Source organism: Elephas maximus, chromosome 3 (assembly GCF_024166365.1).
Source record: "Elephas maximus indicus isolate mEleMax1 chromosome 3, mEleMax1 primary haplotype, whole genome shotgun sequence".
Classification (NCBI taxonomy): domain Eukaryota; kingdom Metazoa; phylum Chordata; class Mammalia; order Proboscidea; family Elephantidae; genus Elephas; species Elephas maximus.
Genome location: NC_064821.1, coordinates 216,329,120 through 216,351,565, shown reverse-complemented (window position 1 = coordinate 216,351,565; position 22,446 = coordinate 216,329,120). Strand labels below are relative to the sequence as shown.

General features: G+C 44.0%; 1 protein-coding gene across 1 annotated transcript in view; it reads left to right on the top strand.

Annotated features, from left to right (window-relative positions):
• TBX19 (T-box transcription factor 19) overlaps positions 1-17,080 on the top strand; it is a 37,788-nt gene extending 20,708 nt beyond the window's left edge. The window contains exons 4-8 of the mRNA XM_049876039.1: positions 2,668-2,729; positions 4,637-4,698; positions 7,572-7,760; positions 10,384-10,519; positions 16,786-17,080. Of these exons, the coding sequence (XP_049731996.1) occupies positions 2,668-2,729; positions 4,637-4,698; positions 7,572-7,760; positions 10,384-10,519; positions 16,786-17,080 (744 nt within the window). The remainder of the gene's footprint in view (positions 1-2,667; positions 2,730-4,636; positions 4,699-7,571; positions 7,761-10,383; positions 10,520-16,785) is intronic.
• Positions 17,081-22,446: the final 5,366 nt, after the last annotated feature.

Below are 22,446 nucleotides of genomic sequence, written 5' to 3'. Positions count from 1 at the left end.
CAGACCTATCTCATTTTCTTCAATGCCTGCAGAGTATTCAGTTATATAAATAGACTATCAGGTAATCAGTCCCCCACTAACGGACATGTAGGCTGTTTCCAGTTGTTTTATTTTTCTATTGTAGATAATGCTGCAATAAAATATCCTGGTACATCTACTATAGCTTGCTTGCTTGGGTAAATATTTAGAAATGCAATTGTCCTGTCAAAGGAAGTATCAGTTTAGAATTTTGACAGACATCGACAAATTGCCTCCCTCCAAAAGGCGTATGTGTTTAAAACCCCTATACCATTATCAACGTTGGTTACCATCAACTTTTTCATCTTGACACTCTGATAGATTAGAAAAATCATGTCTTGTGGACACTTCAAGAAGCATTCCTTTATATGGAAGCTTTAAAAAGATTCTGGGCTCTCATCAGCTGAGCCACAATCTCCAGGGTTGAGCCCAGAGTCTGTGTTTTTAAAAGTCTTCCCAGAGGATTCTGATGACTATCCAGGTTTGGGAATCACTGTCTTAGCACCTACAGGTGAAACCAAGTTGCAGATTTAACTCGCATCCCAGATGTGCAGAAAAAATGCTATCTATAAGTAATCTGGCTTTTGCCAGAGCGCTTCTAGGAGGCTGGTGGGAACAGGAATTAACTAAATATCTCATAATTTAAACAGCTCCACAGGTGGTGCTGTCCTGCCTGCATAAAAATGCTGTTTCTCAGATAGCCACTCCCTCCCCTGCTTGTCTCCCTGTATGAAGCCTCGGTTTCTGATGGGAGGGTGTGGTTTTTTCAGGCCCTGGAAAGTGGAAAGGAGTTGGGGACCATGTTCTAGCCTCTTCTGGCCTTTAGCGGAGTGCCTCTTGTCCACCTGAATGCTGCTTGCTCTCCTAGACTTGGCCTGCAGAGCTTGCCATCTGCTTGCGGGTTTGGTAAGCGCTCGGTAGCTATTTCTGGCTGCTCCTGCGGGATGGTTCCCTCGGAACCCACTTGTCTGGCTCTGGCAATATTCCAGCAAGTGCTACTTCTGGGTCTTGAATAAGACCATGGGGGATTAAGCTCAGGAAGATGTAGCCCAGAGTCTCCCTTTGCCAACTACATTTCCCTACCAGGTTGACGTAGATGACAGATGACGTAGATGATGCTGAGATGCACTTCTGAGGAGGGCGGGGGTGGGGGGCGGAACAAAGGACAAAATCTCTCTTCTGCCCCCTCTAGCCTTACTTATCTAATGCACCTCGGCCTCCCCGGGTTTAAGCCTAGAGGTCACACATATCTGACTCTTTACCTCTCCTCCCTCTTTCTATGGTTTCTTCCTACAATTAATTCCCTGGGCCAGAAAGAATCACGCTTTTATTTTCCTTGTCTCCCTTTTCTTTTTTTTCCTTTCACAAGAGAGAAGCAAGCCTCAGGTCCTCCACAACATAGACATTCTTTTCAACATTCATTTATTCAATAAATGTTTGTTGAGCGTTATACATGCTGGCTATTACTCGGGGTGCAGGGGCTACTGCAGCGAACCAGACAGGCATATATGCTGCTGTCAAGGTACTTACATCCTAGTGGGGGGAAACAGAGAATAAATATACCTCTATCTTTTTTTTATCTCTAAGGAGCCCTGCTGGTGAAGTGGTTAAACATTTGGGGGTCTGAACCCACCAGCGCTCTGAGGGAGAATGATATGGCAGTCTTCTTCCATAGAGGTTACAGCCTAGGAAACCCCATGGGGTAGTTCTGCTCGTGTTGGAATCAACTCGATAGCACATAACAGCAACATCTCTATCTCTGTCTCTACCCCATCTCCATCTATCTATAGACAGTGAGTGCTCTGAAGACAAATGAAGCAGGCTAAGGGGGATAAGAAGGGCAGTGGTGGTTCAGTGGTAGAATTCTCACCTTCAGTGCAGGAGGCCTGGGTTCGATTCCTAGCCAATGCACCTCATGATGCAGCCACCACCCATCTGGCAGCGGTAGTTTTCGTGTTGCTGAACAGCGGAGCTTCCAGACGAAGATGGACCGGGAAGAAAGGTCTGGCAATCTGCTTCCGAAAATCAGCCAGTGAAAAACTATGGTCTCAACGGTCCCATGGCAGCCAGTCATGGAGATGGCACATGACTGGGTGACATTTTGTTCCATCGTGCATGGGTTCTCCGTGAGTTGGGGGCCAACTCAATGGCAGCTAACAACAACAACAAACGGGGATAAAATGTGACTGTGGGTAGGAGTGTTAGTTGGTTATACTTTCACATATTTGAGAACTGGCCTTTGATGTATATTAGGGAATTGACGCTAGGCTGTACTGAGAGTGGTAAGATCCCCCTCTGTGTCTCAGTGGCTAGAAAAATGACACGCGTGTGGCGGGCGTTCAATGATTGTTGAAAAATGAATGAATGAATAGAAGAATGAATGCTAGGCTTAGCATATGGGGGCTTTGCTCGTTTCTAGTGCTCTCTCCTTTGTTCACTGCACACTGCATTTTTCATTTTCACTATATACCAGAGACGGTGGAACAGTGATTTAGTGCAGGGGTGTAGGAAGAAACACGGAGAAGGACAATCATAAAGACCGAGGGGGATGACCCAGAGTTTACAGAAGTTCACAGGTAAAAACAAAGGGCTCTGTCTGCGTGGGTGTGTTCCACTTTCACTAACACTTTTTGTCTTTGTAAACTCAAGATAACAGCTCTCAAAATCAAGTACAACCCTTTTGCCAAAGCCTTCTTGGATGCCAAAGAAAGGTGAGTAGAGAAATTCCAGTAAAATCTTATGAATTGACTTGTTTGAATCTGAACCGTGTCATCACCTTGAATTGAAAGGGACTAGAGAGCCACCACCAGCATGACTTTGACAGCAGTCGTTTGCTGAGCCAGTCGGAAGGACAGCTGCAAGAACACCACTTTCTCATGGATATCCACCCCGCAGCATAGTTAGTAGGAGTCCAGGAGAACCTCTAACTCACAGTTCTTTCTTAGCCCTCTTTTACTATGGATTTTGAAAATAATATTTGAAAGTAATTCTTGAAAGTATGTATTTTTTTAAAAATAAGGATTTAGATTCCTGATAATTCACTCTGCCCTTCCCATAATTATAGACGAGTAGTATTTATTTTTTTTGAATCCCTGGGTGGTGCAAATGGTTGTTAACCCACTTGGCTGCTAACCAAAAGATTGGAAGTTCTAGTCCACGCTGTGGCACCTTGAAAGAAACGTCTGGCATTCTGCTTCCGAAAAACCAGTCATTGAAAACCCTAAGGAGCACAGTTCTACACTGGCACTCATGGGGTCACAATGAGTTGGAATTGACTCGATGGCAACTGGGACTGGTTTTTATAAGTTTTTTTTTTTTTTTTTAAACTACCTTTGGTCTTTTTTTGGTCTAGAACAGGTAAGTAATGGTGGGAGGTTCCTGTCTCTCAAGTCAAAGAGAACGAGAGAAGTCAGGGATTGCTGGGGTGTGAATAATGGTTCTACCACCATGATGGGGCCAGTGACTCCCCACCTCTGTATCTTTCCTTTCTGTTCTAGGAAAAAATGAAAGAACGGTGGTGCTTATCGTTGGCTTTTCTTCATCAAGTCCTAGAGTATAAATATGAATACCTTGGTGTTCAGATTTTACTGCCTGAGTTTCAAATCTTTTCAATATCTCCTATAATTGTCTAGTCTTTCTTTTTCATGTTAAAGGCTCTGATAAGGCTTTGGTTCTATGGACAGATGCTTATAATGATGCATCATAGGGTCTGTCCTGACGGTATAGAAGGCATACTTATAACTTTTACAGATAGCAGAAGGCCTTAAGGAAAAGCTGTGTGAGATGACAGAATCTAGATTCAAAATGATAGTAGTATAGTATAATAAAAAGAGTTTAGGACTTTGGGGAAAAGGTTCTGACTTTGAGTTCTAGCTTTGCCGGTTCCTGGCCGTTTGATTTTGTATAAGTCAGTTTACTTTCCCAATCTGCAAAATAAATGTAATAATACTTCCCTTACTGAGTTGTTGGTGGGTCTATCATACCAAATATGCGACTGTGCCCTGAAGTCCTATGCAAATGCTAGCTATTTTTATTATTGCTTGAATCTTGTCAGATAGGAGCAATGATCACAAATCAGTAAGATCAAATTAAAAAAAAAAAAAAAAGGAGGAGTAACTCACATATATGGGGGCCGTGGTGGTTCAGTGGTAGAATCCTCACTTTCTGTGTGGGAGACAGGGGTTCGATTCCTGACCAATGCACCTAGTGTGGAGCCACCACCCATCTGCCATGGAGGCTTGTGTGTTGCTGTGATGCTGAACAGGTTTCAGCAGAGTTTCCAGACTAAGGTGGGCTAGGAAGAGAGGCCTGGCAATCTACTTCTGAAAATCACCAATGAAAAGCCTGTGGATCACAATGGTCTGATCCAGTTGTGCATGGGTTAGCCATGAGTTGGGGGCCAGCTGACAACAACGACAACTATAAATATGATTCAAAGCACAACTGAGCAAGTAGATACAATGCCCTAGGGGAAGGAGGGTAGCTTCATGAAAAAAAGGTGTTTGTTTTTCTTATTCCCAAAAGATGTATTGCTTTCCAAAGAGAACTTTGAGTATGTTTTATGCTGGACTCTTCTAATAAGCTGGACACCCATGATGCGTTTTCATTCCTGTTTCAGAAATCACCTAAAAGATGTCCCGGAGGGGGTTTCTGAGGGCAAGCACGTGGCCTATTCTCACTGTGAGTTGGGTGAAAAGTGAGTGGGAGGTGGGTACGGCTATTTTAGGGGTGATCTCGTGCCACACTCAGCCTTCCTGACTGTCTTGACTGCATAAAGTCTATTCTAAATTGTCTATGAAGACCCAGCAGGGTATTCCTGCCCTTTCCTGAATTCCCAGAAAGAGCCAGTATTCCCAGATGGGGCTAAAACATTAAGCCAGTGGGTAAGAATGGAAATGATGAATCTTTCAGAGCCCTGGTGGTGTAGTGGTCAAGCGCTTGGCTGCCAAGCAAAATGTCAGCAATTGGAACCCACCAGCCACTCTGTGGGGGAAAGATGCGGCAGTCTGCTTATGTAAAGATTTATAGCCTTGGGAACCCTATGGGGCAGTTCTACTGTGTCCTATGGGGTCAATATGAGTCAAAATCCATGGCAACGGGTTTGTTTGGTTCAGTGATCATGTCAGTGAGGCTAGGAGCTCTCCACTGTGCACTGTGGGCATATCTCTCACACTTACATCCTCCATTCTTGCCTCTCTGTTCTGGATGTCTCCTGGTCTTAGTATTTGCTAATTTCAGAGTTGGTCACCATTGTGATGCCTCAGGAAGGCTCCATGTAAGGAGAGTCTGCATTTGTTGACTGGAAGGCTCTAGGGGGTGCTGGGGTAATACACCTGTAATTCCACAGGGATGGCTGGGTGTTCCTGACCGGGTGTCCCCTATTTCCACGAGGAGGCCTTGTGGGGAAGGGAATCCTCTAAGGCTGCAGAAGTATGCCAATGTCGGCAACATTAGAGTGGAGACGTTAACCCTGGTATCTGAGACACTCTGTAATTTGGGGTATAGTGGCTTGCTAAGCTCCCTTCGGCAGTTTTCTAGCTATGAAACTCTTCACTTCCTCCCTCCCCTAAACCTTATTGCATCTTCCATCCCAGAAGTAGCTGCCTAGTAGCATAAGAAGCAGCTCTCAGAAAAGCACTTTTTAAAAAAGCATCATTGAATGAAAATCCTTTTTCTCTAGGCTAAGGACCACATGCAGAGCTGCTGCCTTTAAAAGTTCATGTGTTGCAGTCTTGTCAGCACACTTCTTGAGGCGTGTCTGCTGCACGTGGCAAACTAAGCGGGCAGATGGCTGGTTCTGGGGCCATTCACCTGGCTTTGCCCATTGGACACCATAATCTTGATTCCATTAGTGTGGCAGGGACCCCTCGGGCCACATCTCTATGTAATAATGGGAAAATGAAGGTGATGGAGGGATTCGTCGAGAATGATTGATCCTATACTTTGTAACGGGAACTCTGTACAATCTATTTGCAAAGGCAGTGCATTCTAATACTAAGCTCCATTTCCTCTTCACTGTTAATCCTTAATGAACATTCCTAAGGGGGAGCCTTGGTCCTGTCTGAATCCCCATCTGCTGGTCTCTCAGTTGAGATCTGGTTGGTGGGAGGGCACCCCCCGTCTTAGTCATCTAGCACTGTTAAAACAGAAACACCACAAGCGGTTGGCTTTAACAAAGAGAAGTTTATTCTCTCACAGTCTATAAGACTATAAGTCCAAATTCAGGGCGCCAGTTCCAGTGGAAGGCTTTCTCCCTCTGTCAGTTCTGGGGGAAGGTCCTTGTCGTCCATTTTCCCTGGTCTAGGAGCTTCTCAGTGCAGGGACCCCGGGTCCAAAGGATGCGCTGTTCTCCTGCTCTTGTTTCTTGGTGGTATGAGGTCCCCTGTTTCTCTGCTCATTTTTCTCTTTTATATCTCAAAAGAGAGTGACTTAAGACAAAACCTAATCTTATAGATTGAGTCCTGCCTCATTAACATAACTGTCACTTATCCCACCTCGTTAACATCATAGGAAGATCACATCAGATGACAAAATGGTGGACGACCACACAATACTGGGAATTATGGCCTAGCTAAGTTGACACACATTTTTGGGGGACAATTCAATTGATGACACCCCCCTTGTTCCAAGGCCCTTTTTAATTAGTAAGTTTCAGTCTTTGTCCTTGAACTTACTTGACGTAGAACCTTCTGCTTGGAATCTTTACTAATTTCTATGAAACATTTTGCAGGCTTCCACAATGCTCTGCAAAATGCTTGTTGTCAAGGTGTGCAAGGCCAGTCTACTCTCTCTTTATGTTATCAGAATCTGCTTTGCGGGGTAATGAGGGGGGCATCGTGTCCCCGCTGCCTGGAGTGAGGTCTAAACACACTCCTTATGAGGCAGAAATAGGGAGGCCTTCCTTGGAAACTGTATGGGGCAGTTCTCTGTTCTACAGGGTTGCTATGAGTTGGAATCGATGGCAGCAGGCTTGGGGCTCACACTTTCTGAGTAACCACATTAAGCTTTCCCTAGTGGCTCTAGGGAAACCCTGGTGGCATAGTGGTTAAGTGTTACAACTGCTAACCAAAAGGTTGGTAGTTCAAATCCACTAGGTGCTCCTTGGAACTTGATGGGGCAGTTTTACTCTGTCTTATAGGGTTGCTATAGAGTCACTATGAGTCGGAATTGACTTGTTGGCAATGGGTTTTTGTTAGTGGTTGCAGACTGAGTTACTTGTGTATCTAGTGTTTCTCTCCTAGACTGTTTCATTTTAATTCAATTCAATCAGAAGCAACTTAAGTTTTGCATTTCTATTATGCTTTCAAATTGTATTTTATATAGCTGATGATTCCAGGGTTCTCTCAGAGGCTCTCCAAAGTCTGATAGGACCTGTTGTGCACATCCAGAGAAGCCAGCTAACCTGCTAACAGGCAGCAGGGGTTAGGGGTGGTCTCCCCACACAGGCAGCCACTCAGTCTCATTTGCACAGAAACATAGCCATACAAAGTGGCCGGGACCCTGACTACTGGTGAAGCAGTTCATAGACGCTCTCTTTCTCTTGTCTGTTCTAGTGGGGGGCTGGATCTTTTCCAATCCGGATGGAGTGTGCACAGCAGGAAACACCAATTACCAGTATGCGGCTCCCTTGTCTCTGCCTGCTCCCCACTCCCACCACGGCTATGAGCATTATCCCGGCCTCCGGGGACGCTGGCAGGCTCCCTACCCTTCAGCCTATGTGCATAGAAACCATTCTCCCACAGGTCTGTAATTCTGCTAACTAAACCCTGGGGGCATGGGCGGTGGGGGAAAGAAATGCATAAACAGCCAATAAAAAGAAATATCTGAATAGGAAACTCTTTTCAGCTACTGCATCTATGTAATATTATTGAATAGTATTATTTTTGTATGCTGTTTTATTGTAATATTAGTAATATTGTATTGTTATTTTGTATATTAATGTTTGATTATCTAGTTATATCACTATTAGCCTTTTGTAATTATTTCATAAAACACCTGGTCTCTTGGCGTCTACTGGTGTGAAAGCCTCGTCCCAGAGAGCTGTGTACTGAGCAGTTTCAGCTGGACCTCTTAACCTGAGGTCAGTCCTGTGGGTTGGAGATCCTCAGCTCCTTACCCTCACCATGGCTCTTTTCTCCAGTTGTATTACATGGCCGTGTCCGGGGAATGCTGATCCATCACTGCAGTGCTATTAGGAAGGTCTCTGAGGATCTGGACCACTCTAGTCCTAGTTTGAGTCGGCGGGAGGCATACAAACCCATCCTTAATGATCTTTGCGACCTGATTATTTTTTTAAGTTGGCACTGCTGTTCATGTACTTTCTTTTCAGTGATGATGGCTTGTCTGCTGTGGCCTTGTGTACATTCAGAGTTTGCCTAGTTATCAGATTTGTATGAAGGAAGGGAGAAATGGAAAAAAAAGGATTACATTTTCACTCAATTATTTATGCAACAAATATTTATTGAAGGCCAACGTGCGCCAGGTTTCTGTTTAGGTACTAGGGAAAACCATGAACAAAATGGACAAATACTCTATCCTCATGGAGATTATATCCTAATATGGGAAAGATGGACACTAAATAAAATAAATAAGTAAAATGCATGCAGACGTGGTGCAGGGTGTGATGATTCCAGCCTCCTTCCTTCCTCAGCAACACCCTGGGCTCTGCATTGGCAGCAGGGCTTTCCTGGGTCACCAGCTGCCTGTCCTTGTGCCCTTTCACCTGATATCCCAGCAACCTTGACAACGGCTTTCAGGAGGCGGACCACGTAGCTTAAGGATACCAGAACCCAACCAGTGGTCTCACTCTACTTCCAGGTCCTTTCCGTGGTCAGCACCCAGAGTACCTGCTATGCACCAGGCATTCTTCTAGGCAACGGAGGTTAGAGCTCAGGGCTAGAAAGAAACAGAAATAAATAATCACGATACAATGCAGTGAGTGCTATAACATGGCCCTGGACCTGCAGCATCACCTAGGAGCTTGGCAGAAGTGTAGAAGCCTAGGGCTCCACTTCAGACCTCCTGAATCAAAGTGTGAATTTTAACAAGATCCTCAGGTTATTTATATGCACATTGAAGTTTGAGAAACACTATAAAACACAGAAGCCAAGGTGCTGTGGGAGTGAAGCGGAAAGAGCAGCTACCTCTGCTGGGGGTGGGGCGAGCCAAGGGGGCCCAGAGGGGTTAACATCGAAACTGAGCCTTGAAGGATGAATAGAAACGAGCAGAGGTGGGAGTGGGTGGGGTGAAAGTGGGCAGGGATGCCACAGGGCAACGGCGAAGGGCTTGCCGGGAAGAGGAAGCAGAGCCACAGAAGGCAAAAGAACCTGAGTTGCCTGGGAATAGGTCTGGAAGAGTCCAGAGGTGGCAAATGCTGCAAGTACCAGATCATGGAAAGTCTAGGAGTCACCAAATGTTTCCAGGTCAGGAGTGACAAGGCCAGGTGTATACACTGCAGTCTTCCTCCCTTCCTCCCCTTCTCTCTTCCTTCTTCCTTTCCTTCTTTCTGTTGCATTACTCTATTTATGCAAATGAAGATTTGAAGACTTATATGTCACAGCCACTCTTTCTGAGTAGATTTTGAGACCTACTTGGAGGTCACTGGAAAGAAGAGTAAGGATATGAACCTCGGAAATCTCATCTGGGCCACTAGTGGCCCTTAGTCAGAGCCTGAGGGTGTGCTGATACAGTCCATTCTTTATTTTATTTTTTTTTAAATAGACTTTATTTTTAGAGCAGTTTCAGGCTTATAGAAAAATGGAGCAGGGAATATTGGGAGTTCCCAATAATCGCCCCCACTACACCCATACATTTTCCCTATTATCGGTATCTTGCATTAGTGCAGTATGTTTATTACAACTGATGAACCAATATTGATACATTTGATCCATTCTTAAAGGGGAGTGTTGTTAGTTGCTGTGAAGTCCATTCCAAATCTTGGCAACCCCATGTATGCAGAGTAGAACTGTTTCATACGGTTTTTAAGGCCATGACCTTTTGGAAGCAGATCTCCAGGCCTCTGGGTAAGTTCAGCTAGTAGTCGGGCACTTAACCATTCGTACCACCCAGGGGCTCCTCTGTGGTGAGATGAGTTAGAGTTGTGTCACAAAGGCAGATGTCTCACCTCTGAGCCTCATCTTTAAAATGGAGCTGAGAAGCTGTTGTGAAGATTAAAATAGGAAAGGCACCTGGTATATTGTTGGCATTCAATAAACCTAAGTTCCTCACTCTTTTCTATTTCCTGCAAACTGTTGGTGTCTATAGCACAAACCATGATTGCATTTTGCCCTTAGAATGATGTCACTGGTCACCATCTTTGTATGTTCTATATGCTCCAACAACTGAACTCTTGTTATTTCTCTAAAGTGAATTTGATAGAAAGCTCAAGCGATAATCTACAAGTTTTCTCAGGACCTGAAAGCTGGACTTCTTTATCCTCTACACCCCATGCCAGCATCCTGTCTGTACCCCACACCAATGGACCCATCAATCCAGGGCCCAGGTAAGACAAACAACAGCAACTTGGTCATTGTGGTCTTGCGGGGGGGTGTGGGGGGGTCTAGTTTAGCACTGGGAACTCCAGATAGTTCTTTTTCCTGGGGCCATAAAGTGGCTTGATCTGAACTGTTGTCTTGATTTCCAAGACCCATGGGGTCACTGTGAGTTGGAATCGAGTCAACGGCAACTGGTTAGGAAGTAAAGATGATGACGGGATGGACTGTTCATTCCTGGAAAAGGATAGTGGGAAAGCACGTGTTGAGTCATACTCTCTTTTGTAGTTTTTTAAGAAGGAAAAGACAGTATGGCCTGGGATCACTTGTTCCAAACTAGTCAGAAGTACTGTCAACTTTGATGATAGCAGATAGATACTGACTACTGGGAATGGGGTTAGGAATTGAAGGGGTAAAATATAAATATGCACAGAGAATTCAAAACCCTTGATCATCCATATTCTCATAAAAGGATAGGTTGCGGGTACTTGGTTCACAACCCAGGTAATAGGACTAGGTGTAGCATGTAAAACATAATACCAGAGACCTGTATTTAGTTCTGACTTTTGGAGTAGAAAGAAAAAGGACCTTGGAGTCTGACAGATGTGGGTTTGAATCCCAGTTCTACCTCTTATTGACTTTGTGACTTTGGGCAATTTTCTATCTTCCCCCTTCCTCCTCTTTTTTTTTTTTTAATACAAACAAAACCTGATTAATATATTTAGAAAGATAAGAGAGAATGTTGCATTCTTAAAACAACAGCAAAACTGTATTAGAAAAATTACAGTGTGTAGAAATTTAAAACATAATAAGAAAACTTTCTCATTACAAAAGAATATGTGCTAATTACAGAGAATACAGAAAATACAGAATATCACAAGGAATAAAATCATAATCATTCATAATCACAGCATTAAAAGAAAACTTTTAGTGTATTTCTTTTCAATCTTCATTTGGCAGATATTATTTTTATACATTAGCACACATATTATTGTACAATAACACATATATTTCAAATAATTTTTATACAAATAGTGTTGTACTGTTGGCAACCTGCTTAAGAAAAAAAAAGGAAAACAAAAAACGAACTCTCAAAACTAACACTATATCCTGAACTTTTCCCCATGTTATTAGGTATTTTTGTACATTCGATTTTTAACACATGCATGCTATTACATTGTATGGACCCACCATGATTTATTATACCAATTCCCAATCTTTAGACATCTAGACTGGCTCCAGCTTTTCAAAATTATGAGTAAATGATGCTGGGATAAACATCCTTGAACGTGAATCTTTGCCTATATCTCTAAGTGTCTCAGGTGGGTAGTCTTCTTAAGTCCGTTTAGAGCCTGGGGATCATCACCATAATATTAATACAAAATCAAACCCGTTGCTGTCGAGTTGATTCCGACTCATAGAGACCCTATAGGACAGGGTAGAACTGCCCCATACAGTTTCCAGCTGGTGGATTCAAATTGCCCACCTTTTGGTTAGCAGCCAAATGCTTAATCACTGCACCACCAGGGCTCTGTAACATTAATAACAGCTAACATTTACTAAGCATGTTGTATACAGGCAAGTGATTCCAAACTAGTTTCTCTGTCTCCAGATTCCATGTTTTTGCTTTTGCTCAATAATGCTTCTTCTTTTTTTATTGTACTTTATTTATTTATTTAAAAAATTAAAAAAATATTGTGCTTTAGATGAAGATTTACAGAACAAACTATCTTCTCATTAAACAGCTAGTACACATATTGTTTTGTGACATTGGTTACCAACCCCACGACATGTCTACACTCTCCCCTTCTCGACCTTGGGTTCCCTGTTACCAATGCTTTCCTGTCCCCTCCTGCCTTCTAGTCCTTCCCCTGGGCTGGTGTGTCCCTTTAGTCTCATTTTCTTTTATGGCCCTGCCCCTTGAGGACAAGAACAGGACAAGGATACCCTTTATCACCACTCCTATTTAACATTCTGCTGGAAGTCCTAGCTAGAGCAATAAGGCAAGAAAAAGAAATAAAGGGCATCCAAATTAGTAAGGAAGAAGTTAAACTATCCCTATTTGTGGATGATATTTTTATGATACTATACATAGAGAATGCTAAAGACTGCACAAGAAAACTACTGGAACTAATAGAAAGATTCAGTAGAATAGCAGGATATAAGGTAAACATAAAAAAATTAGTTGGATTCCTACACACCAATAGAGAGAACAATGAAAAGGAAATCAGGAAAACAATACCATTTATAATAGCCCCTAAAAAAATAAAATACTTAGGAATAAATCTAACCAGAGATGTAAAAGACCTATACAAAGAAAACTACAAAACACTGCTGCAAGAAACCAAAAGAGATCTATATAAATGAAAAAACATATCATGCTTATGGATAGGTAGACTCAATGTTCTGAAAATGACAATGCTACCCAAAGCAATCTACAAATACAATGCAATCCTGATGCAAATACCAACAACATTCTTTAAAGAGATGGGAAAACTAATCATTACTTTATATGGGAAGGGAAGAAGCCCCAGATAAGTAAAGCACTATTGAAAAAGAAGAATAAATAGGAGGACTCGCACTACCTGACCTCAGAACCTACTATACAGCTATGGTAGTCAAAATGGCCTGGTAGTGGTACAATGACAGATACATTGACCAATGGAACAGAACTGAGAACCCACATGTAATCCATCCACCTACAGTCACCTTATCTTTTTTTTCTCTTTAATAATTTTTATTGTGCTTTAAGTGAAAGTTTACAAATCAAGTCAGTCTTTCACACAAAAACCCATATACGCCTTGCTACACACTCCCAATTACTCTCCCCCAATGAAACAGCCCGCTCTCTCCCTCCACTCTCTCTTTTCGTGTGCATTTTGCCAGCTTCTAACCACCTCCACCCTCTCATCTCCCCTCCAGGCAGGAGATGCCAACATAGTCTCAAGTGTCCACCTGATCCAAGAAGCTCACTCCTCACCAGCATCCCTCTCCAACCCATTGTCCAGTCCAATCCATGTCTGAAGAGTTGGCTTCAGGAATGGTTCCTGTCCTCAGCCAACAGTCACCTTATCTTTGACAAAGGCCCAAAGTCCTTCAAATGCAGAAAAGGCAGTCTTTTCAACAAATGGTGCAGGCAAAACTGGATGTCCACCTGAAAAAAAATGAAACAGGACCCATACCTCACACCATACACAAAAACTAATTCAAAATGGATCAAAGACGGAAATATAAAACCAAAAACTATAAAGATCATAGAAGAAAAAATAAGGTCAATGCTATAGGCCCTTATTAATTAGCAGGATACAAACCATAACTAACAACACATAAACTCCAGTAGATAAGCTAGATAACTGGGATCTTCTAAAAATCAAACACTTATGCTAATCAAAAGACATTACCAAAAGAGTAAAAAGAGAACCTATACACTGGGAAAAAAATTTCGGCTATGACAAATCTGACAAAGGCCTAATCTCTAAAATCTACAGGAAAATCCAATACCTCTACCACAAAAAGACAAATAATCCAACTGAAAAATGGGGAAAGGAAATGAACAGAAGACTGTCTTCACCAAAGAAGACAGTCAAGTGGCTCATGATCACTAGCCATTAGAGAAATGCAAATCAACGAGTACCATCTTACCTCATTAATGGCATGAACCAAAAACACAGAACATATTATTGTACTTTAGATTAAGGTTTACAGAACAAACTAGTGTCTCATTAAACAGTGAGTACATGTATTGTTTTGTGACATTGGTTACCAACCCCATGACATGTCAACACTCTACCCTTCTTGACACAGGCAATTTTCTTAACCTCACTGAGCTGCAGCTTTCTTATAGGTAAAATGGAAATAATATGAGCTATTCTGTAGAGTCATAGCGAACATCAAAATAATATGAACTACTCTGTAGAATGATGGCAAGCCTCAAAAAATGCATAAAAATTCTTCGTAAGCAGTAATGTTCTATGTAAATGTCAGGTATTGCATTCAACATGAATATGTTGAATTTCAAGAAGGTCCAAAAAGGGATTAAAATGAAAAGATAGGACCTGGGGAGAAGTCAGATGATTTTCCGGAAAAGAAAAGTTGGGAGGATGCGATGGGCTTAGGTCTAGAGCTGTGCTTCTTGAACTTCAGTGTACACTGGAATCACATGCGGATGATGCTAAAAACAGACTCTGATTAGTAGGTCTGGGCTGGGGCCTGAAGTCCTGCCTGTCTAACAAGCTCCGAGGGGTTGCAGGCGTTGCCATGACACACAGGTTCTAGAGCGGTGCTGTCCAATGTGGCAACCACTAGCCACATGTGGCAAGTGTGAGCACTCGAATGTGCTGAGTCCAAACTGGGATGTGCTGTAAGTGTGAAACGCGCACAGGATTTTGAAGATTTAGTGTGAAAAAAATACAAATCTCACTAATAATTTTTTATATTGAATGCATGTCAAAATGATAATATTTAGAATATTTTGGGTTACATAAAATATTAAAAATAAATTCATTTTTTCTCTTCTTTTAATGTGGCCACTAGAAAATTTAAAATTGCATATATGGCTTGCATTTGTGGCTCACATTTCTTTTTGTCAAATATTTTACTGTGTTTTAAGTGAAAGTTTACATGGCAAATTAGGGTCCCCTTTTTTTTAACCATTATTTTACAAATCGTTCCATGACATTGGTTATAGTTTTCACAATGTGTCAGCATTATCGTTATTTCCATTCTGTCTGTTCTGTTTCCACTGGTCTAGCTTCCCTGCCCTCCTTACCTTCACTCACATTTTGTTTCTGTGGGCAGGGCTGGTCTAGAGAATCTAAGGGAAAAACCAGTGACTTGGGGTGTGCTAGGAAATGAGAAAGAGAATGAACAGGAAGTGTTCCTGAAGACACTAGACAATCATGTGCCAAGTTCTGTACCAGATACTGCATATAAGTTGTCCATAGTACTCAAAGACATCTATATGACAGGTACTAAAATTCGTATTTGACTGATGAGGCATTAAAACCTTTCTGAAAGCCACACAGTAAGTAGTGTGACTCAGAACCTGTGATTTTTCTTATGGTCCATGAGACATCAGAAAAGGGCTCTAAGGAATCTTCTAGAAGAGCCTCTTCTGGAAATTGAGGTCAGAGTCCCAGCAAGCTGAGCTGGCTCAGAGCGAGGTCAGAGGGTGGGGTTCTGCAGGCTGCATAGATTCCCAGGAGGTCTACAGCGTCTGATAGATGGCCAGGGTGCAAGGTGGTATTTCTGTTTCCTCATTTGTGTGTTTAACCCATTCCTGTCTCCATAAAAATATTGTTGGTGGGAAGCAAGTGTGATCAGTGCCATCATCAAGTATTACAGTCAGAACATGGTGACACCTGAAGGCTTACGGTGCCAGAGGCTATTCTACCTGTTTCAACTGCAGGCCTTTTCACCAGGGTTCTAGTAAGGTGCAAACTTCGCTACCTATTACAACCAGTTGGGAAGCTTCAAAGAATCCTGATACCCAGGACACATACCACACCAATGAAATAAAAATCTCTGGGGCATCAGTATTTTAAAAAACTCACTCGGTGATTCCCAGGTGCAGCCAAGTTTGGGAAGCAGTGCTATAGAACAAAAGAAGTCAGAGAGCGGCATCACTCCCAGCCTTCCTGCGGTGGACAGAGCTGACGGGTGGAAAACCAGGAACGGCATGTTCCATGTTAACGGAATGGAAGAATTAATTGTAACTATCACCGTTTAAAAAAATTTTTTTTTTTTTTTATCACCGTTACTGAGTGTCTGCCAGGTGCCTGGCCGGCATAGTCCTTTTCTCATTTAATCCTCATAACCACCCCTGTAAGGTCTGTATAATTATCTGTCCAGATCTTGAAGATGTGGAAACTGAGGCTCAGAGATATTAAATAATTTGAACAAGGTCAAAACACTTGCAGGGTCAAACCCAGGTCTTCTGACTCCAGTATGTCCTGGTTGTTAGGCCATGCTGCCTCTATCTGCCAGTGAGAGGGCCTCGCAGCTCACACAGTCTGAATACCCCTCTTTTATCCCTTGCCCATTTTACATGTGCAGCCAGGGAGGCCCAGGAAAGGGAAATGCACCAGGTCCAGGCCTCAGGACACCCATCCTTATGCTCATTCCTCTACACCTCGCGGCCTCTCTTGGGTTTTCTGCAGAAATGGGGCCAGTCTGTGTCAGCTGGTGCTGAGTCGTGGCAGGCACCGTCCTCATAGACCTGTGCCCTCTCAGCACTGTTCACTGGCCCTTCTCCTCCCCTCTGTCTCTGTCTCCGCAGCCCCTACTCGTGCCTGTGGACCATCAGCAATGGTGGCGGGGGCCCTGCTGGGCCAAGTCCAGAAGTACACGCCAGCTCTCCGGGCACCTTTCTCCTGGGCAACCCAGCTGGGACTTCATCCCCTGCCGTGCTCTCCACCCAAGCACCCACTTCGGCTGGCGTGGAGGTTCTGGGGGAGCCTTCGCTGACCAGCATTGCTGTGTCCACCTGGACAGCAGTGGCCTCGCATCCTTTCTCGGGCTGGGGGGGTCCGGGTGGGGGCGGGCACCATTCTCCCTCCTCCTTGGACAGTTAGGCAGGACCCTAGGAAGAGCGTCGGCAGAGAATCTTGTAGGTGTAGAGCGCTTAGAAACCCCATCTGCTGGATCCCAGTGAGTCAGACTGCAGGCCTCCTCACCAAGTGAGCTGGGAGGGGTGCGTGGGTTACACCAGAAGTCCTGCTGGGAGATGGTTTAGTTTGGAGGATGCTAATTACAGTCGATTTTCATTAGCTGAGGATTTGTGAATTCGCCTACTCGCTAAACTTTATCTGTAACCCTAAAACCAATACTTGCTGAGCTTTTGTGGGCATTCATAGACATGTGCAGAGCTGTGAAAAACTTGAGTCGCCCCAGGCTCATATTCCTAGCTGAGGTGGACCAAGGCTGGTAGGGTATTAGCCAATTCAGCGTTCTAGAGAACTTCTCAGACTATAAAAAACCCTGCTGCCGTAGAGTCGATTCCGACTCATAGAGACACTATAGGACAGAGTAGAACTGCCCCTTAGAGTTTCCAAGGAGCACCTGGTGGATTCTAATTGCTGACCTTTTGGTTGGCAGCCATAGCACTTAACCACTAGGCCACCAGTGTTTCCTCACAGACTATGACTGCCTGTAATAAGGAGACTCGACTGTGTCACTGGCACCCCTCATCCATTTTCCTTTGCATGTCCATTTTCTCTCCAGATTATCCATGCCACGCTTAGCAACAGGAGTTCAGTGGTACCTTCCTTGTGCCCTGTCCTTACTCACAGATGATTCCAGAAGGCATCCTCACTTCCTGTTCTGTGCAGGCGTGCAAAGCTGTGAAGTGCGCTTGGAGTTTACCCAGCCTAGTGCTACCGCTTCTTACATTGTGCACCCCTGGAAAGTGTGTGGCCACAGGGCCCAGCTTAGTTTCTGCTTTGAGGCCAAGAGAGGGCGTGAGCCCACGGAGTGAGGTTAAAAAAAATAGAGCTAAGCAAAGATTATGCACTGGAGTGTGCCTTGAGTTGAGGAAAAGAGGCCATGTCACTTTCTTGCTCAGAAACCTTCGATGCCTCACTATTGCCTACAGAATAAAGTCAATTTTCTTTACTATACAGAGGTCCTCTAACTTCTCTTCCCAAAGCACTGCATTCATTAGTTGTAGTTCCCTCTGTTACCCCTTTAGCATCCTCTATGTCAGTCAAGGCAGACACCACTCTGTTTTCTGAACATTCATTGCACCTTTACCCGTGCATAGAGTGTTTGTCCAGTTCCACCTGTGCCAATCCTACCCATTTTCCAGCGACTTGCTGAAACGCCACCCCTGCGTTAAACACCTGGTTTGCCTAGGCATATTTGACCTTTCCCTGTTCTGTGGTCCCTCGCCGTTTCTGCTCTGTTACAGCACTCACCTTATCTGCCTTGCATTTGTGTTACCTGTGAATGTACCTGTCTCCCCACTAGACTGTAAGCTCCTTGAGGGTGAGAAATAGCTTTCTTTTCTTTGCATCCTACAGCACCTGGCACCATGCCTTACCTAGAGCAGGAGACCAATAAACACTTGCTGAGATGAATTGGTGTGAAGTGTATGTGTGCTAAGAGGACAGTCGTGAGGCTGACCGGGTGGCAGAGTTGAGAAGACACACGTCCCACGATAGTGTATCGTGTCAAGGTGGGAGACCGAGAACATGCTGGTGTTCACTCAGGCTCTTCGTCTGAGCTACAACCAGTTCTGAGTAATCTAGGATATGTGGAGATAGGGGTGTGCTAGAGTGATTTCTCCTAAACACTGCTCCATGGGTCCCCTACACTGGATCCCCTAGAGTACCTGTTAGAAATACAGATTCCCAAGCACCACCCCAATCTATCGGACCAGCATTTTTAGGGCTGGAGTCCAAGAATCTGCATTTCAAACAGATGCTCCAGGTGGTGGTTGCAGAGCCAGGTTTGGAAACTCTTTGCCTAGACCAGAGAAATAGGGTGGTAAATATTCCAGGAACCTCCTCTCAGATGAATTTTTACATCTGCTCTAGCCCAGGTCGTTGCTATAACCAATGAGCAAAATGACTCATTTCCTTAGCTTTCCTTTTATTTTTCTGCCCGCCACTGGATGAGCCAATATCCGTGGGAGTGAGCTTCCAGATCTGGGAGGGTGAGCAGTTGTCAAAACATTGACACCAGACTGCACTTATTGGAGCTGTCACTGAGGGAGTCATGGCAGTTCCACTTGAAGCCTGGCAGTGGCTCAGCTGTTCCCACCACTATTCTATCAGCTGAACCAGTGCACCCCCTGTCCCCTCCAAGCCTGTGTCTGTGGGAGTCAAACATAGCACTGTTTAGTGCTTGGCTCTTTTGACAGAGAAGGGTCCTTTAACATGCTGTGGATAGCACTGTCCGGGAACTCCAGCGTGAACCTGGGTATTTCTGTGCTATCCCAGTGTTTGGAGGCAGACCTTTGGAAACAATGCTGCTGCAGCCTTACGGTGTCCTGGGAAGCCTAGGCACCCCCTCGGGGTTGCCTGGTGGGAGCTACCGGCTACTAATTGGTGTGTGAATGACTGAGGCACCAGGTACCCACACAACTGTTCTTGGAAAAGCTGCCTCCTCAGCATGTCCCTGAGGCAGGACTGTTCCCTGGCTCCTGGGGCCCTTTGCAATGCCATTAGAGGCCATTAAGATATTATTAGCACCTCTGCAAGGTAGTATTTGGTACATTTTAAAAAGTGGCCATTTCTCATTCCGTTAGAGCTTTAGGTTACTGCTGCCTCCGATTGCCCCAGGAGGTTGGGCAAAGGCCTCTCCACCAGTCTTTGCAGCAGTCAATCATGCACCGAGTGCCTAGCAAGTGCGCTGAGGTATGTGAACATCTATCTTTAGTCTCCCCTTTCCTACATCCTCCCCCTGTCCCCTTAAGCAAACAGAAGACTTGGGCCAGAGGCACAGGATGAAATAATCCAATAGCCTTAATTCTTCTTCTCTTTAAAAATATTTTATTTATTTCTGGTGGCAAAATATACAACCAAGCATACATCCATGCACAATTTTTACATGAAAAGTTCAATGACATCGGCTCATACTTCACACTGTGTTGCCATTCTTACTGTTTTCACCCATATTGTTTCATCACCACCAATCACCATCTGCCTCTGAAAGTTCTCATCTGTGCTTTAGACGGACTGTTGGCAGGCTAAGCTCATATAAATAACTACAAGGCGCTATGCTCAAGGCAAACATGTTTTATTAATTGGGCTAAACCGTTGTTTAGTTCGATGATGGCTTATTGGGATAGTTTTAATCCAAAGTTTAAAGATCATTTCTGGGCATTAGATTCGGGGTCCCCCCATCTCAGTGTATCCAACAAGTCTGGGATCCATATGAGTTTGAAGCTGCACAGTTTTCCTTTTTTAATCAGGATCCACGTGTTGGTGCTTGATCAAAGTGTTCAATATTGGTAGCTGGGCACCAGCCGTTTCTTCTGGTCTCGCTGTGACGGAGTAGTAGTTCATGGAGGCAGTTAAACCGGCAGTCCATTTTGTTCTTTGACTTCTAGGTCTCCTTCTTCCTCTGCTGTTCCAGGAGAATAGAGACCAACTTGCAGGCTTTTAAGATCCCAGATAAACTTCATGCTTGTTTCCGTCTATATTGCTCAGGTGATTTGGTCTTCTGCAGGGCGATCACATGCGTGTTATCTGAGTTTGGGATGATTGTGTCTCATCCATCTTCTAGGAGGCTCAGTTGGATCTGTGATGACTTTTAAACATACAGCACAATAGTTGGTTCTACACAAGGATCTCTACTTGGTGTTAGCTAGAGCCCTGAACTTTCCAATCTTTTTTCCAGATGGATAGTTCAGGGCTAATTTCTGATTGGTGGAACAATACCAGTTTCGTAAGTCAGTTTAACAAATGACAGAATATCTAACGTGTTAGACAAATTTTGTAGCCTTTTATACTGTTACCTCACCCATGTATCTTCTTTACCAAGGTCATCGTAAACAAAAATGTCTCCACTTCAGGTTTTCAGTCCAACCCACATGAAATTTGTCTTTTTATAGAAAACCTAAATCTCATACATTCTTTTAGCGGGGTGGTAGACATTTCAATTCTCTCTAAATTCTCTCTAAAGCATTTCCCCTTGCGGGCCATTATGTGGGTCTCTACAGCCTCCCCAGCTCTCTCCTTTCTGGGTGAGACAGCCTTGTCACCTAACACCTCTGCCCACCTCAGTGAAATCAGATGCCTGCTGACCCTTCATGTCCCTCACTGGATGCCTCCTAGAACTGGGGAGGGGGGAAAGGGAGGTGAAACTATGAAGGGATTGGAAAAACACCAAGTTACTAAGAAAAAAAATCTCAATAAAAGAAATTTGAAGCCTGGTAAGTATCTGCTATTCCCCCTCCCCCCAAGACTGGAATAAATTTAGGTGAATGTCAGCAAGTTAAAATATCGCACTTAACGAAGAACATGAATTCTGTTTTTTGGAGCTGTGGGGAAGCAAAAAGAGGGCTTACCTCCCAGCTGAGTCAGCTTATTTAACCAAGCGCCTTAGAAAGTGGGCAACTGGGGCGTGTGTGGCACTTCATTCAACTCCCTGTCTTCATTTTCTCTACCCACCCCACCTTACTAGCGGCTTGTCATTGGCTTCGGGCCAGCTTGGTAAACAGAGAGAGTCTGGGCATCATTGAACAGAGGCATGAGGGAAAGCTGCTTCCCTCTTCTAAGGGCTTAGGTTCTCAGGATCCAGGGTCATTGGCTGTCTATACCAACAGCAGAACATTAATGATGCCAGAGGTCCCTCATCCAGGTCTCTGCCCGTGTTTGGGCTGTGAGAAGGCCAGAAGAAAAAAGAATAGATACTCAGGGTGCCTCAAGCAGGAGCCTCTTCTTAGTTGCTTTGCTCTTTGAGGTTTTGGGGTAACAGCATCAGTTGGGATACTGTTTGGTTGCATGTAACAGAAAACGCAAAATGTAAGTGGCTTAAACAAAGGCATTTATTATCTTAGATAAAAGGAGGCCAGATTTGGTCAGGTCAGGGCATACATGATAGTTCCATGAAGTCATCAAGGACCTGGTTCTTCTACCTTCCTATTCCACCATTCTCAGCCTTTGGTTTTCATCCTCTAGGTCACCTCAGACTGGCTGCTGGAGTGTCAGCCATCACAACAGCTTTCCACGTTGCAGGAAAGAAAGAAGAGAGCAGGGCAAAAAGCTTACCTTCCAGCTGAGTCAGCTTATTTAACCAAACGTCTTCGAAATCCCACACAACACTTGGCCAGAACTTAGTCAAATGACCACACCACACTGTACAAGAGTTGAGAATTGTTTTTTTTAAAACTGGACGTATTTTAGCCTTGAATAAAATAAGGACTTTGGTAAGGAAGAAAGTAAGAATGACTGTTGGATGGCAGCTAGCAGTCTGCCAGTTACCTGACTTACAT